The following is an 18,715-nucleotide window of genomic DNA, read 5'->3' on the forward strand; positions in this document are numbered from 1 at the left end:
TTTATCCTATAATATTATTGAAAACCTTCCTGTTTTTTTTCTTTGAAGAACACGAGGACACTTTACAATGGAAGTTTACAGCTGCAAAAAAAATGCTTCCTGGACCAGCTTCACCACATTGCCTTGTGAAACATCTTCCCTTACATCTTACATCTCAGTTGCCACCTCTCCAGCTGATGGGACATCCTTGTAAAAGAGATTAAAAATCTCAATGGTTTTTTTTTTTCTTTCCTTGTAAAATGAAGGTTAAATAAAAATAAAATGATGATGCCAATGCTGATTAACTTAATAATTTCAGTAGATACCATATTCAAAGTCATGTTATCTGGTGAGTCAATTATATTTTTGCTGATCACAAACATCGTTTAGGTGAAAGAAACCAAACCAAAACTAAATGTTAATCTTTTCTGCATTTTAAATGTGATGGATTAGACAGCTCCAACAGAGCAGTACAGAAGCAGCGAACCAACATGTCACATTTTCCACCCAGTCCTTACTCAGTGTTGCTGTCAGTAGTCAGAGTGAGTACCTGGTTGCTGTGAAGTAGTGCCTCCTTGAGGTTGGCGGCGGCACTGCAGTAGTCAGTTCTGAGCAGCTGCAACTCAGCCAGATGAAGAAGATATGAGACACAGCGACCACTGCCTGACCACAGCAGCTCCTGGGACAGAGCATGCTCTGCCATCTGACAACAGGAAAACAGTGTTGTTGTTGTTATGGTTGTTTTTTGTTGAAACTTAACTGCTGACAATTTCAGTTTCTAGATTTAGACATTCATCGTAGCCATTGTTTGACAAACTGCTACCAAAAAGCAAACAAAAAACATATTTTTGTTATTTTTTTTTAAAAATTGACTTTCCACAACCAAATGACATTTTCCATATGATGGAACATCAATAATAATAAATCATTTTTGTCCCATAACACACAAAATGACCAAGTCCAACTGGCAAACCTCCAGCCAATATGTGTGCTTTTACCTGCAGGGCAGTGTTCTGCAGCAGAAACTGAACCGTCTCTGTGTAAATAGTGGAGGAGAGTTTAACTGGAGCTGATATGGATCCGACACTCTGTGCTGGAGGCTCTCCTTGTGCCTCTGAGTCCTGGTCTCCACACTCTGGGTCTAGAATAAAATTACCATAAAATTGTCAAGTAACATTGGCTGCTCCAGGAACCCACAGTCACTGCCACAGGCCTTCAGGCTGAAGTGCACTGAAAGCGTCAATGAGCGTATGACAGACAGAGGAGATAAGACAAGTCTTATATTTAGGTGATTTGTGCTAACAGAGAGCATCTAAACTGTATTTAGATGGATAGATGGACATTACAGGTGTTTCGTCCTAATAGATTAAAGTAAAGGCAGGATGAATAGACATTAAACAAAAACTATAAACCATTTCTAATTAAGAATTCTCCTTCTCACATTGGAAATGCACCATTTCAACATTTGAGATTGTATATATCAATAATAAAAATATTTTTTGGATGTGAATGCCACAGTGTTTTTCACCATTTACTCTACATAGTGTTGAAGACACAAGTAGAGTTTCACATTGCAGATCTATTAGAACAAATTAGAGCTGGAAGTGGGTAGAAACCGAAACCCAAATTACCCTTTCTCAGTCACCACTGGCACAGATATAACACCAGAGTCGCAACACAGCATTACATTCAGATGAAACAGTGCGCTCCTCTTCGCAGGCTGCATTCACTCTCACTGTACCTCACCTTGCTTAACAGTGGGAGACTGACATGCAGGCGTGACCATTTCGCCGTCCTCCTGCTGATCTTTCTCCTTCTCATTTTTCTCCTCGTCTTTCTCACCATGTATCCTCTCCTCCTCCCCCTGCGTTTGCTTCTTTGCTTCATTTTCCCTCAGCTGCCTTCTGGCCTCCAGAAAAGCCCTCTCAGCCAGGATGGATTTGTTCTGGCTCTCATGGAGCAAACCTGGACAGCAGACCCAGAAACGTGAAATGAGACTAGACAATTCTCAGCATGCACCTTTCTAGCTTTACTGCTCAATGTCATTTAGGATACGAGTTTGTGAGGGCTGATATGAATGTCAGTCAAGGTTTCTAGATGTTGATGATCTTTGATATTTACATTTTTAGTGTATTTCCCTCTTTTAGCTTAAACAAAGCTTAAGAATTGTATACTGAAACCAGACTAATGAATTTAAAGTTATCAGCGTTTAAAGATATTTTACCCACCTTACTGTCTTTAAATTAAGAATAAAAGAAAAAGTGGATCAAATAATTCAACTAATAGAAGATACACATAGACCACAAAGTGTCTTGTGTAGCTGTAGCCTCACAGGAGCCTCGTCATATTCGGGGTAGACAACACTTGCTGATATCTGATATTTGACAAAAGAGTGTCAGTAGTAGCAGTCTGTATGTGTTCTGAGTTGGCAGCAGGTTTGCAGGTTAAACAGCAGTGAGTAGGAACATAGACTTTCGTCTCACCCAGCAGGGTCCAGGCCACCACACTAGGTGGATCTAAGCTTGTTGCTTGCTCCAGGAAGGTCTGAGCCTCCTCATAATGCTCAAACATTGCTGCCAAAACTCCACACATCATCAAGCTGGGGAAATAAGAGGATACAGACAACAGGTCTTGACTCCCCAGTTCCCCCATGTTTTGCTTACATCATATTATTTGGCTGCATGTTTAAACAGAGGCACTAAGGCACCTTCCAGTAAAAAGGTATGGTGGGCTGCCCCCAATTCTACCTGTTCCTTTCGTATTGATTGTGAAGCAAAGCTTTATTGTCATACAGTTTCAAATGTGCAAAATGAAAAGTGATTTTACATCTCTAGTTTTAGACTATAAGTGATGAGGTGGAGGTGAAGAACAGTGAAGTTTATGAGTATTTATCCATAAAGGCCTTTGCACACAAAGTCCATATTTTTCGTCCAAAATTGTTTGAAAATAAATATGGCCTCACGTTGTGTCAATCACAATTAAACAATGAGTCAGAGCTCTGAACAATGACTCACAAGTTTTCAAAACAGTTTAGATTTTCTTTGCTTTTTTACATCCGTCAAAAGCACAGTATCATTTGATAACTCAGACAGCCTACCTTCAACAGGTCAGATGCTAATGCTCAGGTGGATGATAATGTAGAGGAGTAGGATGAAATAGAGGATGAGAACAGCACACAGACAGAAAGGGAGAGCGACAGTGTGGAGACCGACAGGGAAGACAGCTCAGCCCCTTCAGGTAGCTGCAGTCAGGACTAACAGACAGGCGAAGTGTCCACAAAATTACCCTCACTGCTTGATGAGTCCATTTAGTCTCATGTTGAGAATAGAATAATAAAACACATCAGACTCACTGTACAAGGTTTCTGTGCATAATGATTTTTATTGGATGACAGATAAAAAAACTCAAACACAAAATACAGACTTTGTGTGCAAAGCCCTTTAATCCAAGGAAAACCAACTTGACTTAATTTTGTTGCTAGTTTACTGGTTAGGAGTAGAGAACTGGAGAACTGGAACTATGTTTACGATGTCCTGTTACACAATGCCAATAGACACATGATAACTGTTTTATTCTCAATTTTGGATAAATAATCCAATAATGGATTTCAGTGTAGAACTGGTTTAGATCCCTCCCTTGAGACATAAGCATAATCAGAAATCCCTTGTTTCTCTTCTCTAATAAATCAATGATTTGCTTGATGTAATGTTTGATATTCTGTAGCTACTTCATGTTTTTAACATAACTGGAACATTTCTAACCTGGGTTGGTGTGCCTGCTGGATGGACACGGCGTCATGGAAACACTCTTTAGCCTTCATGTAGTCTCCGGTCAGCATGTAGAGGCTTCCCCACTCAAATTTGTAAGAGGGCTCACCAGGATGCCTTACCACCAGCTGCGCGAAAACAAATACCTAATTCAAGGGCCATTTAAGTTTTTTTCCTAACCACTGTCATTATCTGCATAGTGATCATTTGAAATCTAGCTTGCAGTTAAATAACAAATGAAAATACCTTTAGAAAGGTTTATTTGCACATTAAGAAAACATGCAATGCAAATAAAATATAGAAGAAACAAATGTGTTTTTTCCCCCCAAAAAAACTTAAGCTAAAAAAAAACAAGCTTCTGATTATGAAATGACCCAAACATGTGCATGCAGCAATCTGTAACTTTAGCAACTTCTTGACACTTTTTGGCCAAGTTTTCCATGCTCTCCCTGTGACCACAACAAAAGAGTAGGGAAGACTAAATAATTTTTGCGTTGCCTCAGCAGTGATGATATTACATGAAAAAAGTTGATCTACAGGAGAAACAGACCTGAAAGCAACACAGAATGTCTGTGATTATATTTATATATTTTGAAATGCCACATGTTACCTAAAATTTGTATTTCCTTTTACATAAATAAAAATATTCCACCATAAATTGGTGCAGAAACTTTCACCAGAATGCAGGAAATTGAGTTATTAATGATCAAAATTTTTATATCTCAGCATTCAGGACATCTTTAAAACACTGTTTAAGGATCTTTTCGTCTCATTCTCATGAACATAATATTACATACTGTGATGTCTCCCGAGCTAAGTGTCTCTTCACACTCCTATTCTGAGCCCCTATGTCCCCACCACTTTTCACACAAAGTGGCGCCCTTAATAGTGATTATCACTTGACTTGTGGACACCTGATGCAAAAACACAGAAAACAATGATCTGCTCCATGGATAATAGACAAAAAGAACCCAGTATGTCCATTAAGTTGTTTTTGTGACAGCAAATCAATAGGCATATGTATGCATTTGAATGAATAAATGGGTGTCTGTGATTGGCTGTCTACCCTACTCCGTTTCATTTATATAAATCTATAAATCTTAGTGAAGAGAAAAAGTATTAGGGAAGGTGAGCATGTTATTGTACCTCTTGGTAGTACTGAACAGCCTGCTGATAATCCCCAGTAAGCTGAGCCTCTCTGGCAAAATGTCTGAGCTGAGAAGAATTCAACTGGATCTCATTTGGGGGGTCATCATCGACGTCAGCTGAATAAATCTGGTGAAGAGGAGATAAAAATTAACATAAACATACAGAACATAAATATACTGTATATATTTATATGCATGTGTGCGCGTCCATTGCCTTGTTGAGAGCTATGTGCATCTCGTCCACCAGGTAGACATAGAGCTTGCTGACAAAAGCCTTTAGCTCCTGAGGGTCAGTCAATGGCTCTGTATGCTGCATCTTGTCACGTACGATCCTCACCACTGCATGCTAGATGCCAGAAACAAACATACACACACACACACACACACACACATATATATATATTCACTTATGTGGTGAAATAGTGACTCGTGTCAGAAGAGCCACCACCCCCAGGAAAAGAAATACTGCTACACATCAACTCTAAAAAATAGTTTCAGGGTTCCTGTGAGTTTTATCCATCCACCAGGGATGTGTGTGGTTGTTCTGACCTTCATCTGTTCCTTGAAGGTGAGGTATCGCGCAGAGACATTGAGCATTCCCATTAGCTGAATCTTCATTTGCTCCCGGCTGCAGTCCTCTGACGGCTTGCATCTTGCTTCAAACAATTCCTCATACTGGTCTGAAACATGGGTCACCACATTTCCTACCTGCCTATGGAAGTCTAGTACTGCCTGCAGAAGCACAAATCCATGGGAGAATTCAGCAAGTAAGCAACTCTCCACTGGTGTGTGTTTATCACAGTGTCTATGTATGCATATACTGCATAACTGTGAATGTGTTTTACTCTTTCTGCTCTGCTCGGACCGGCTGGAAGTGGAATTCTGGGTGGGATCAACACCTTCACCCTGCAGTAAATAGAGACGCATCTCAGCACCTTCTCACTCCTTCTGTTCCACAGTCAGTCAGACACAAGGGGCAACAACCAGATATAATAGACCAGAGTGACATTGGCTGTAAATCTGTCACTATTTGAACCGGTGCCTTTAAATTAGTTAATTTTAATAACAAGTTGACTTCAGAGGTGAACATTTACTGATAGCTCTCAAGTTCTGATAGCTCAGGGTCACAGTCTAGCAAGACAGTATAAACAACAGAACCAGGTCAAACTCAGTTACCACAGAGCACTTTGAGGATTAATATAATCCTCAGGTTTAGGATTTACCTTCTGGCCAGCTCCTCTGGAGATGTTTTGGGTACCAGTGGTTTCTCCAAGGCTATCTCAATGATTATATAAGTTCTGGCCTCCACATACATCTGTCATTAACAGGAATGAGGTGTTAATATGCTGAAGGCTTTCCAAAACATTGCATAACAGCAAACATGGTAATAGGTATAATGATAATGGTATAGGTTCATAGTATATTACAGTATTATGAATGTACAATAGGAGTTCAAACGTATATGGCTGCTACAACCACAGTTTCCAGTAAATGATGCCTACTGTGTTTGTGACTGCACTGATATGTACACAGTAGTGTTGCTGTTTATTGGAAGCTTACGTTTCCCTCTGTATTGACTTGTGGCTCAGTTTCAGTGGTCAGGCTGTCGGCCGTGTTGTCGGCTGCTGCCATCCTGCTATGATTTCCAGAATGCTGACATAATGAAAACAGGTTACATTAGGGTCAAACCTTCACAAACCCAATAGGATTTACAGTATATGTCATTATGTATGATTTTCCAAGCCCTGTGAATTCTGTTAATGAAACTTTCATGTAAATTACTCTGTTCAGACCATCATCTTGCTGACCTTTTTAGCTGGCTCCTTGGCTCCCTTGTTGCTTCCATCCAAGTGCTTCCCTGACTTAGCCTTGTAAGAGCCTGCAGCTGAGCCAGCACGAGCTTTGACCAGGTTGGCTGCCGCTATGGCCTGCTCCTTTAACACACTGACTCTCCGCTTGCCCTTTGAGTACAAGTACAAACTCACTTTAACAAAGGCTAACAGTTCACACACCATGGAAACAGTACTAGGCTTATTTAGTAGACTATTTTAAGTCTTTATTTATGTAACACACAGTATACATCCTATGACCTACCTCTGCACTGGACACACATGATCATTTCATCAGACTCTGGTTAAGAAAGTCAATAAGCATCCAAAAAGCGTTCATTTCAAATTCAGATGGAATACCATTTGTGTATAGGTCATTCCTGGTAGACATTATAGGATGCTTGATCCAGTAAATACAGACCCAAATCTAGAACTATAAATAAATGAACAAACATTAAAGCAAACAAAGTATACGTGAACTTGTGTGACCTTGTTCAGCAACTCGTCCGCAGAGAAGGGCTGAATACTGTATGCACCTCGGATGCGGCTGACACCAGGATACAGCAGACGCCCCATGTCCACAAACGCCACACCATGGAAGGGGATCTCTGGGTTCTCCTCAGCTAGCTACACACACACACACACACACACACAGACACAGGATGAACTTGTTGGTCTGTCATTAATCTTTTCAGGTTTTCAAACCACAAAACATGGTAAGTGTTAGTATAAGTCAAAGTGTAAGTGGTAAGTTTGAAACTATCCACTAGAGATGCTACTAAAGCATTACATTACAATAGCTTTTGTTAAACCTAAAAGCAATTTTCTGAAACAATTGTGGATGTTGTCTCCCATTTGGTTACGTAAAGGTCAATACAGTACAGAGAGAAGGCTTGAAAATATTTCTGAACCTATCTTTTGAAAACAAAGCCATCTCACCAGCTTCGTTTCGGCTGCCTTCCCCAGTGAAGACCTCATAATCTCCACGGGCCACAGTCTGCTCTCAGTGATCCTCTGCTGCAGCCTGAAGTAACAGTCAACATCGATACACATATTTTCATATCTTTTAACTTTGTTTCTGTATACATTATGTTACGACCCAGCTCGTTAAGGTAGGGCAGCAACAAGTGATTGGGATTGAAATTAGGTGGTTAGCACAAGAGAAATATTCTGGTTAAAGTCAATGGTTTAATTAACGTGCTTGCACAAGAAAATACAACAAAAAGAGGCTATACAGGTGCTGACAAATACACAAAACGAAACAAAAGATGGTGTTGTTCAAAGACAGTTACTTAGCTCAAAAAACACCCACTGAAGAACAAAACCTATATGCTTACAGAAACACAAAGTAAACGAACAAGCAATTATTCTGCAACTTAAAATTCTCAAACAAAAGAGTGCACAACGCTTGGTGCACTATATCACACTATGTGATTTACAACGATTCAAAACTACTGACTGAAGCCACTCAGACAGGCAACAGACAGGCAATATCAAGAAATACAAACAAAGAAATACTCTCTAAACTAACAGGGTATGCAATCAACAGCAAGGCGAACTTGCTCCAGAGGAACCAATCCTCGACAGGGAATCACACAGCTGGGTTTGCATAACATCAGAATCTCACATTAGGAACACAACAATTATACACTAAGGCAGCCAGCGGCGGCCATAACAATTAGTAGAAGAGTTTCTTGTACATGTTTATTGTCTCTTGTTGCTTTGCTATAACTCATTAGTGAGTTCTTCACAGGGAGTTAACTTTTATTCTAAGCAAAAACCTGATAAATTCAGAGTTACACATATCACAGAGGCCCAGGTTCATTGTGTGGCTCTGAGATAAAATCAGTAAAAAGATCAAATGACTGTTCCATGAGTTCCTGATTTCCTTTCCATTTGGCCTGAAATGCACTGAACAAGGGTACCAAGTTTTCAAGTACACTCTGCTATAATCCTGAAATATGTTTATTTTGTAGAAATTCTTAAAAGTCCAGACATATCTCCCAAAAACATATAACTGACTCCCCCTTTCTAGAATAATTTCTTAAAAGTCAGGTGGCATGATAGCCAGACAGGAGGAGGAGGAGTGAGTTGTGTGTGTAGCTGACCTGGTAGTTCCTCCTGCATCCAGGAAGCAGCACATCTCTGTGTCCCAGCTCACCCTGGGTTTTGTGGTCTCTGCCTCATTGCGAAACTCCCGGTCCTGTAGGAACATTTAGAGCCCTGTTACTGTACGGGTAACTGAGCCTGCCTCCATAGTACTTTTTAAAAACATATTCCAATCTTCTACACTGTAGAAGATACTGTAAAATCAACAGTATTAGAAAATGCTACTAAGGGCAATGTGCTTTTCCTTTTTAATGTTTTAAGGCACTTTTCATAGTCACTAGCTAAGCTTGTGTGTCAAATTGCTTGGTGTGTTGGTAAATAAAACTGCTGTTTATCTTGAAGTCTTGCCATGTCTATCAAATGAAAAACATTCATATGACATCTTGCAATTCCATATATTGACAGTTGGTGACAGTAATGTGCCATACTGCAAAATCCATCAATGCACCAAGGCATTTCAGCCAACACAGTTTGCAATATGTGTTGGCTGCATTGGCAGTTACCTCTAAGCCAGTCAGTTCGCCGTCCTCCTGTTCGATGGGCTCTGCCTGGAAAAAGGTAGCAGGCAGGAAGTGGTTCCCCGGGACCAGCAGGGCCTGATGGGGCCTCTTCCTCTGTCTGCCCGTTTCCTCCCTCTGACCCCCCACCTTCAGCTGCCCTTCACAGAAAACCAGCACCTGTTCTTTCTGGGAGTCGGAGGAATAGTACAGCCACAGTGTTAAAACCCTTCACCCTGAAAAAGATTCAGATCTGAAGTTGGTCTGATTTAGGCAGCATGGATTTTTTGTTTTATTTTGATTTAACACGGCTAGTACCATTGTGCAGCACGACTATCTAAGGTTAAAATTGCCCTTAATTTTTTTCTTAGAGGGCAACACTTGCCTACATGAAAGGTGGTGTAACACTCACCTCTGCAGTAAGTGGAACCTCCAGGGCAGCAGTGTATGTGCAAGGGGCAGGGCCAGACTGCAGCATCCATGACACAGGGATGGAGTAGGCTGTCTCCAGGGTTACCCTTAGCAGGTTGGAGGCTGAGAGTTCCGCCTCAGACAGCACTGGATCCGACACACTGACACATACATCCAGGGTCGGCTGCTAAAGGGGGTGACATCATGAGGCACATTCACGTTTTATATATAAACTGTTAAAGGCTGTAAAATGTGTCAGGTGTTTCCTACCTGAGGTGCTAAGTGCCTTTCTAAACACTGGTGGGAAAATATTGAGTCACTAAATTTTTTGGCTTAAATACTGGCTGTATTTAAAGACACTGGCCTCTAGATTGAGTGAAACAAATGTTCACTTTCAGCAGCAGCGTGAAAAGTTGAATTGCAGATTTGATACACAGTGGTGAAACATTTAGCATGAACAGTATAAATGACTAAAGTTCACCATAGTCTCTTCGTAAGTGTTTTGTTTCTAAAATGGCCCATTTAACAAGTTTTCTTGTACACAAATTCTGTGAAACTGAGATTATAATGATTCTCATCTGCCTATCTTGTGAAGGCAGCACAACATACTTGTAGTGTTCATTTGAACAAAGGCTGTGATGAGATGAGACACAGATGAGATGCAACTGATTTTAGCAAACAAAAACTGTGAGGACGTCTTTTCATAATATGGTTGAATAAAAAAGACGAGACAAAAACAGGGTTTGATTGATAGAACAACTCACAAAATCATATATTATTGTCTATTAGAAAAAATATACACCTCACTAATTAAACATTTTTTGTGAACAATCATGTTCATCCACACATTGTCATGCGATACTGGCTGCATTTTTCTCTTCCTGCTTTGGATTCAAATCCTCCTCTATGTAGCACTTGTGCTAGAGCAGTGTACACTATGCAGTTCTGGATAACATGAGAGGATGGCGGATTAAATGAGTGCTGTGTAAAAAGCTGAAGCCTGCTTCACTATGTTGAACCAGTGATTTTTCTGGACAAAGCAGGGATTTATTTTGATTAATTGATCTTGATTCTTTCACTACAGACACATGTCAGATATCACTTTGGTTAGCTACTCTTGCTTTCATTCACTATGCAGTGCCCGTGTTGTTGAGTTAGGAATGACCCATGGTGTTATGCACACATACTGTGGGGCTCCTATTTGTGCTTGAAATATTATCGATAGATTAGTACTTCTAATTATAAGAAAAATGTCTTTGATTTTATCACAAAAACATCTGAGGTACCGAGAGTCACTGCCGTACTATGAATTGACATCAGTTAATCTGTACCTCCTGTTTTAGGAATGCCACACCTACAGTAACACCTCAAAGTCAAGGTGTGGTGACTTATGCTACTATCAAGCTCAACCTAGTGTCCAATAAGCATAAAAATACGGTAACCAGTTTTCAAAACCCCACACAGTGTATTTGTATAACAGAGATTCAGGACTGACAGACTGGCTGTTTTCTCTCACCACAGTGACAGAACAGTGCATCCCAATGGTCAACCATGATTTAAGTTCTGTAAATATTATTTTCCAACTCATCACATACACTGAGTGAATACTAAAACTGAGTGACTCTATTTTTTACTATTACTATTGGTAGTTTTTAACAATTTATTTCATAATGTGCACCCCTTACATGCCAAATGTCCATATGATTGAGATGCCTATACTGTGAGCAACTGTGATTAGAGACACAGGAATGAGAATGTTCCAATATGATACTTTAACTGTAGTCTTTCGAGCCCTAGTGAGTTCAGATGGGATTACCTTCCTCTTCAATTTTAACATGGCCTGGTTGGTCACCAACTTCTGTCCTGCCCTAACTGCTGTCTCTGCATTCCGGCTGCTCTGTGATTGTAAAACATTCACTGATAGAGGAATATGGAATAAACAACTACCATCTATTTAAGGTCTAATCCACTAGCTCTCTGGATGAACTGTACCTATGCTAGGGGTTGGCAATATGTATAAAAACCTAAATCACAGTATATGTAAATATTATTTTTCTATAATAATACATATTGTGAAATAATATACTGTACATAATGTAAATGTCCTGGAACTTTAATAGAGAAAACATTTATAGATAAAATAACCAACCAACATAACCCGGCTTCACTAACTGCCTACCTGCGCACTGATTAAGTATGAAAATGTGTTTTGGGGGAAAGGCAACTCATCTCCCACCAACATGTTTGAACTCAGCAAACATGTTGGTGGGGAAACTAGGAACAAAGATTATTATATTTTAATTCAGAACAGATAACTAAAATTAATGTGGAATCCATTTCACTTTGTAAGAGCGGCATGAAAGCCATCAAAAATCTAGTACCAGCACATCTCATTAGTGAGTAATTTAGTACAATGATCTTTTGTCAACACATAGATGGAAATGTAAAGTAAGTATATGACATTGCTGTTACTCACTAATTACAGTAGGTTTGACCCTAGCCCCAACAATAACTGGGTGATATTAGTGTGTAGTCATTAACCAACCAACCTTTTCCTGGGAGGACTCTTTAGCTAGAGAGCTGGTAGCTGCATTCAGAGGGACAGTGGACAAGAAGCTGCACTGACCTGGAGACAGAAGAGAAAATGAAAGTCCTGCCCTGTAAGGAAAGCTCTTTGAAGTAAACTTATGCTGTTTGGAGCTCAATATCAAGCAACATTTGGGGAGATACACCAGCTCTGTTTTATTGCAAAGTAAAAACATATAATTTCTAACAGATATACCTTGCAGCAGCGGAAGCAGGTCGACCACAGCTTGGCCCAGCACAGCTGTCTTTGCCTCACCTTTCTTCTCCTCAGGCAGGACCTCTGTCACTGTCACTGACGGCAACAAAACAATTTACATTAACAATTACATTACATTGCTGTGAAAAGTGAGGGCTGTACAGACAGGTGCAAAACTCCAGGCCTTCCTGTGTTGACCAGTGAGCAAATTACCACCAGTATTATTACAATGATTAGTGATAATTACACTGCAGTGGACTTGTCACTCAGGTATTAGCAGTGATTCGTAGGGACTGACTGTAAAGGCAGGATATATCTTTAGAGAATAAGTCTTGGATGGTTGACAAACCTACCAATTGTGCCATCAACAGTCAGTATCGCCATCAACTGACAACAAAATCGCAGTAAGTGAAATCTGGTGATTTTAGAGGTTGAAGGCTATTTTTTGCAGTTAAGCCAACAATAAATGAAAATAGTTGGTCAATGTAACAATCACTTACAATAAGGTCACACATTGGAATTTACTTATAGCTTGCTTGTTTGTCAGTTGGCTATCAGTGTGCAAGTTACATCTACTGCTGGTATAAATATCAATTAACTACACTCCATGAACTAGTTTGTGTAGTCTACATCTGAACTTTCAAACTGGCTGGAATAGGTTGCAAGCCAGCAACAACAAGAATCTAAAAAATTAAAAGACACAGAGTAAAATTTAGGTTAAAAACCTCAGTGTCAGACGCTGGTTATCTCAACTGTCAGTTATGTCAGATGTCAAACTCAACTTACATATGATCGGTTTAAGGGCGAAGTTACTGAGAGCCTCAGCATCACTGGGGCAGTGGAAGCTGCAGGTAAAGTCATAATCAACACGCTGCTCCACAGAGTCAGACTGCTTCTTGTCCGACTCTCCCAGAACTATCCCGTCCATTTCAACCTGCAGAAAACTCTGGAAGCTGTCTGACTTTTTTCCTAGCTGAAAAAACAAGAAACAAAACATGTAACATTAGATGAAAACTGCGAGCCAAACACCCTTCTCAGCCTCAGCCAATCTTCCGTTGTCAGGGTTTTTGTTTATTTGCCCCTGATCCAGATACCAGTCATTTCATTTCTGATCCGATGTTCATATCTAACTACACAATAAAGTGTCTATTACATGAAAGTGAGTAAAACCACACTAAAGTTTAGATGGTTAGTAAGACCAACTAAAACAGATCTCCCACCTCTACTTGACATTATGTAAAAATCCTATCCCATGAGTCTCAGCCATTGGTGTGCTGGCAAACCCTCCTGAGAGCCCCCAGCAAAAAGGGGAATCATTTATTTTCAATAGAATTTCATCCAAAAGTAGCACAATGACTGTGCGACTAGAATGTTTGACTATTTTGGTCATGGTTTTTATATATTTTCTGTAATAAAACATCTAAAAGCAAAAGTCCTATCAGATGTGGGAACCCTCTGACAAATTCTTATCAAAAGGGGATCCATGATCTAATTTGTGTCAGTTTGGGGGTCCTTGACATGAAAAGGTTTGACAACCATCGATTTACATGACCCTTCCCTCACTGGATAATTGAGACACATTAATTAACAACAAACCCAAAACACAAGCAGCCTACTAAGTATCCCTCTCACATACATAAAAACAAATCAAAGCCTAACACACATGTATGCCCCACTGCATGTCAGTTCAGTTCATGAATGAATAATATCTATAATCCATTTAGGAGAAATTATAAGGAGGGCATTTATTTTAAAAGAAGTACTAGGGCTGGGTGATCTGGCCAAAAATGTTATCACGATAAAAAAAAAAATCTCACATCTTTCCATGTCATTATTTATCAGATAAATGTCTAATCTTTATTTCTTTCAAGTTTAAAGGCTGACTTTTGCTAATGAGGGAAAGTTGAAGACATCAGATGGTTAATTGTTGTTTCAAACAATTCTTTATGGCGAGAACATGACAAACACTTGCCAAACAGTGAATCACTTAAAATATCTGAGGTAGAACTTTCAAAACAACAATGATTAAATCTTTTTTCAACAAATGTGTCTAAGTAAAATGAAGTTGTTTGAGATTTTTTTTTCAGTCCCTTTTACTCAACAAAATAAATATCTTAATAGAAAAATTAAGCACTGATTCGTTCCTGATTCAAATGAATTAAATCAAACATTTATTGAACATTTGTTATCTTGCTATATTATTATTATTATTAATGATTATTATTATCATTTTTACAGCTCTAATCATAAGTGACGTTAACTAAATTACCTAGATTAATGATACTTTATAATCAATAGCTCAAAACTACCATGATATCAAGTTAAGCTAACAGTTCATTTTAATTGTGGATCAACAATATTTGCTAACTAAAGCTAAACAGAGCGAATTTTTAGTTAATTTAGCTAACAACAATGTAAGACGCACATTCATAAACACACCTCTGTTGCTTTAACCGTTGGTTAGTTACAGTCATTTAAGGTAATGCTAAGTCACTTAGCTAGTTAGCATGTGTAAAGTTAATTCGTTACACTAACTGACGTTGAACTATCTTACCAGGTTATTTCCACTGATGACATTTATTTGTATTGTCAGGTTTGTTCCTGCCGTGTTTTCAGGTGTCTCCATTGTGTAGAGCCGACAAATGATAGACTAATATTCGCTAGGTTTGCTACCGATGGATCCGCGTCCCGTTTCCACGGTAATAATGATACACTTGGTGGTGAGTTCAAGACAGTCTGACATATCAGTGGTTGGACTGACGGACCAGCAATAACAGTAAAACAATTTACAAAAGGCTTTTCAGGCCACAAAAAAATAAATAAGTTAAAACAAACAATAAGAACACCAGACTCCTAGGAATAAAACACAACATAACAACAAACAAAATAACATGATATATCATTTCTGCTTTGATTGTTGTTGAACGTATATAACATGACATAGTCTAACAGAGATTGATGTGGGGACCCTTTATAGATTCTAGTTTTAGTTTTATTTAAAATGTATTCAACAGTAAAAGCTATTCACAAACAACTAAACATTACAGCCGGGAAATATAATTCTTGCTTTTAATGTTGGATCAAAATAAGAAACAGAGGTCTGTCTGACTAGTTTCACTTTTTTCCCCAAAATGCACAGCAGCATTTGTCCTGCTGTATTCAGGAAAATTACAGGTGCACATAAAAAATATATTCTAGATTCATTACTTATAAAGTAATATATTTCAGGCGTTTAGTTGTTTTAATCTTGATGTCAAGTCAGAAGTCTTCTACATGATTGTGGTTGTGTGTCCTGACAGAGAGATTAAAGGCTCTTCTGAGGTCAACATTTAATTCTTTATTCTAATATTCTAATATATTGAGATATGGATTTTTGATTACCGTGAGCTGTAAGCTGTAATCATCAAGATGTAAACAAAAAAAGGCCTGAAATATTTCACTTTTTGGCTTGAATCTAATTTTTTGAGATGTACCTATGCTTACTTTCTGCCACAGCCTCTTCCAAGCATCGAGAGCAACAGGCCTCCGCGACACGGGGGGGCGCTCCTCCCGCCGCCCTACAGTTGCCGTTACCTTGCTATGCTCCTTACCTAAACGGCTCAGCTAACTACTTCCGGGAGTTTTATTATCAATGATTTTGGCACTTTTGGGAGATTAAAACACTACTCTGGTGTTTGTCTTTTGTTGTTGTCAAAATGTCGTACAACTACGTGGTAACAGCCCAGAAACCTACGGCAGTCAACGCCTGCATCACAGGTTTGTTGTGTGTGTTATTTTTTGCAGTTGTGCGTTTGTCACCTGCGTGCTAGCCGAGCTCCCGCGCTGCGAGGAAAGTGCTCCAGACGGGCCTGTAGTAGCTGCTAGCTTTTGTTTTGCTAAGTCAAATGTTTACATGCTACACCAGTAATACTTATATGTATGCGAGTCACGGCACACACGTCTCTTATGTGTTTATGTCATATATCTGTTCTAACGCAGATATGATCCGGTGAACCTTTTCGTCGGTCCTTCTTTCGGATCTAACGTTAGCTGTTGTCGTGCTTAGTTTGGTTAAGGTTACCCCTGAGCTTAATGCATTTCCTCATGCTGACAAACATTATAAATCATGTCACCCCTATTGCAAATTGCCTGAAACATGCTGAGCATATTGGCAATTTACGTTTTCTGACAAGTAGTCCCTCCGGCCCCCCCTTGTTAAAATGATCAGGAAACGGTTGTCGTCGTTTGATCTAACGTACATTGGCCACAAAATATGGAATCATCTCATAGCCCATGGATTATGTGATGCTAAGTCTTCCTCCTTTAACGCAACTCAGGATTTGACATACATGCACATATGAAATGACTGTCTTAACATCAGTGTCTACCATCCTTCTCCTTTTAACAATAACGTTATTACCTTTAAAAGTAGGAACACAATTGTAAAAGAGTCCATGGGTTGCGTTCTCAAGATATCTCACATCAGATTCTCATATCTCTGTATGAAAATATACTGCTATAAACATAGTGTAGTGATGTTGATTTAAAAATGAAATGCTTGGAGATCGTGTTGCAGTACTCAAGTACTCTTAAAATTATTACTATAACTATAACTATAACTTTTTATCAATAAATTGCTTTTGCATAGTCTGATTTATTTGTGTAACTTTGATTGGGTGTAAAACGTACTGCTTCAAATGCAACCAGTAACTCTAATTAAAAATGTGTTGTTACCATTAACGACTGTCCCCCCTCCCCAAGATGGTAAGCATGGAAAAGGAGTGTTGAATAAAGATGCTTGCGTTGATTTCAGCTCGTAGTGTTTGTATGTGGGGGTTTTTACGGGAATGTGGATCTTTCAGATCAATTTAAGAAGTACCTGTGATCTTGTCCCACATTTTATTGTGTGTCATGTAATGTGGGGAAATGGTCTTGGTCTCAGCCCCTAAAAGTCTTGGTGTTGTCTCGGTCTCGATGAACTCTGGTTTTGGTCTTGAATACATCACTACTTGGAGATTGGCAGTACTCAGTTATAAAATCAGCAACTGTTGATTTATTTCCATGATTGAATGTTTTAGTAGTTTGTGTAATTTACTCATTAGCTGGAAAGTCAATAAAATTATAAGTGTGCATTAGTCAAAGCCCAAAGTCTTAAATTAACTTTTTTGTTTGACGAACTGTCAAAAACAGTTTATTGAAGTTTCACAATAACAAGCAAATGGTTTTGGATTTGTCTTGGTAAATTACTTAAATGATGAATTAATTAATCTATACACTTGATTTGTTGAGGAACTAATTAACCAATCAGCTAATTTACATTTACATTTACTCATTTGGCAGACGCTTTTATCCAAAGCGACTTACATTTGAGGAACAACATACAAGCATCAACAGAGCATCAATTACAGATCTACAACTGACAAAACATACTAGTAAGAGCAACAATAAATACTAGTAAGAGCTCATTATTGTATGTAGTTGTTATTTCAATAACAACTACATACAAGTTTCTAAACTTTTCTGAATGTTGTGGGTGAGTGAAATGAGTCTGCTTGGCAATGATTGTTTTGGGTATTTATGAACCCCAAAAAATTGCTGGTTAGTTTCAAGTGTGAATATTTTCTTGCTTTTCTCTGTTTCACATTATTATAGAATATTATAGGAAATTGAATACTTTTGTTGATGTTTATCTGCCAATAAACATTATTTTAATACTTTACAAGTAGAGCTCAGGTGATTTGTGATAGGAATTTATCTTTATATTATTTTATACTTTTGACTGTTCATAGACCTAACGAGTAAATAATTGTTAGCTGCCACCCTAGTCTAAATATCTTTTAGAAGCACCAATAATCATGCCTCAGATATCACCACGCTATCGGTACAAATATTTGGTCAAGAAAACAGGGATTTTGGAAGATGTCAGACTTGCTTTTCATCCCTATAGATGATGTTTGTCCACCTTTCTCAGTCATCTTTTCCTCTGTTACTCTCATGTACAGTGTAGTTGACATGTTACAAATGTTGGTGTGTCTACAGGTCACTTCACCTCTGCGGAAGACCTCAATCTGCTCATAGCAAAAAACACACGGTTAGAGATCTATGTGGTCACAGCAGAGGGGCTGAGGCCCGTCAAGGAAGTGGGAATGTATGGAAAGATTGCTGTCATGGAGCTCTTCAGGCCAAAGGTAAGTGTTGTGTGTGTGTGTGTGTG

At 38.9% G+C, this 18,715-nt stretch overlaps 2 protein-coding genes across 3 annotated transcripts in view; one reads left to right on the top strand and one right to left on the bottom strand.

Annotated features, from left to right (window-relative positions):
* The window catches only part of cfap70 (cilia and flagella associated protein 70), a 20,793-nt gene extending 5,579 nt beyond the window's left edge, over nucleotides 1–15,214 (bottom strand). For both annotated transcript variants that reach the window (XM_046032185.1, XM_046032184.1), the window contains exons 1-22: nucleotides 15,077–15,214; nucleotides 13,309–13,495; nucleotides 12,523–12,618; nucleotides 12,290–12,366; nucleotides 11,557–11,637; nucleotides 9,742–9,927; nucleotides 9,336–9,518; nucleotides 8,832–8,926; nucleotides 7,663–7,747; nucleotides 7,213–7,350; nucleotides 6,703–6,855; nucleotides 6,455–6,547; nucleotides 6,118–6,209; nucleotides 5,740–5,842; nucleotides 5,444–5,626; nucleotides 5,109–5,240; nucleotides 4,893–5,021; nucleotides 3,741–3,874; nucleotides 2,463–2,578; nucleotides 1,726–1,944; nucleotides 978–1,120; nucleotides 530–682 (exon numbers count right to left, since the gene is read on the bottom strand). In XM_046032185.1, the coding sequence (XP_045888141.1) occupies nucleotides 530–682; nucleotides 978–1,120; nucleotides 1,726–1,944; nucleotides 2,463–2,578; nucleotides 3,741–3,874; nucleotides 4,893–5,021; nucleotides 5,109–5,240; nucleotides 5,444–5,626; nucleotides 5,740–5,842; nucleotides 6,118–6,209; nucleotides 6,455–6,547; nucleotides 6,703–6,855; nucleotides 7,213–7,350; nucleotides 7,663–7,747; nucleotides 8,832–8,926; nucleotides 9,336–9,518; nucleotides 9,742–9,927; nucleotides 11,557–11,637; nucleotides 12,290–12,366; nucleotides 12,523–12,618; nucleotides 13,309–13,495; nucleotides 15,077–15,148 (2,850 nt within the window). In that variant the 5' untranslated portion in view covers nucleotides 15,149–15,214. The remainder of the gene's footprint in view (nucleotides 1–529; nucleotides 683–977; nucleotides 1,121–1,725; nucleotides 1,945–2,462; nucleotides 2,579–3,740; nucleotides 3,875–4,892; nucleotides 5,022–5,108; nucleotides 5,241–5,443; nucleotides 5,627–5,739; nucleotides 5,843–6,117; nucleotides 6,210–6,454; nucleotides 6,548–6,702; nucleotides 6,856–7,212; nucleotides 7,351–7,662; nucleotides 7,748–8,831; nucleotides 8,927–9,335; nucleotides 9,519–9,741; nucleotides 9,928–11,556; nucleotides 11,638–12,289; nucleotides 12,367–12,522; nucleotides 12,619–13,308; nucleotides 13,496–15,076) is intronic.
* An 872-nt stretch (nucleotides 15,215–16,086) lies between these two features.
* ddb1 (damage-specific DNA binding protein 1) overlaps nucleotides 16,087–18,715 on the top strand; it is a 46,698-nt gene continuing 44,069 nt past the window's right edge. Inside the window, exons 1-2 of the mRNA XM_046032753.1 lie at nucleotides 16,087–16,278; nucleotides 18,541–18,689. Of these exons, the coding sequence (XP_045888709.1) occupies nucleotides 16,218–16,278; nucleotides 18,541–18,689 (210 nt within the window). The 5' untranslated portion in view covers nucleotides 16,087–16,217. The remainder of the gene's footprint in view (nucleotides 16,279–18,540; nucleotides 18,690–18,715) is intronic.

This window comes from Micropterus dolomieu, linkage group LG20 (genome assembly GCF_021292245.1).
Source record: "Micropterus dolomieu isolate WLL.071019.BEF.003 ecotype Adirondacks linkage group LG20, ASM2129224v1, whole genome shotgun sequence".
NCBI classification, from domain to species: Eukaryota; Metazoa; Chordata; class Actinopteri; order Centrarchiformes; family Centrarchidae; genus Micropterus; species Micropterus dolomieu.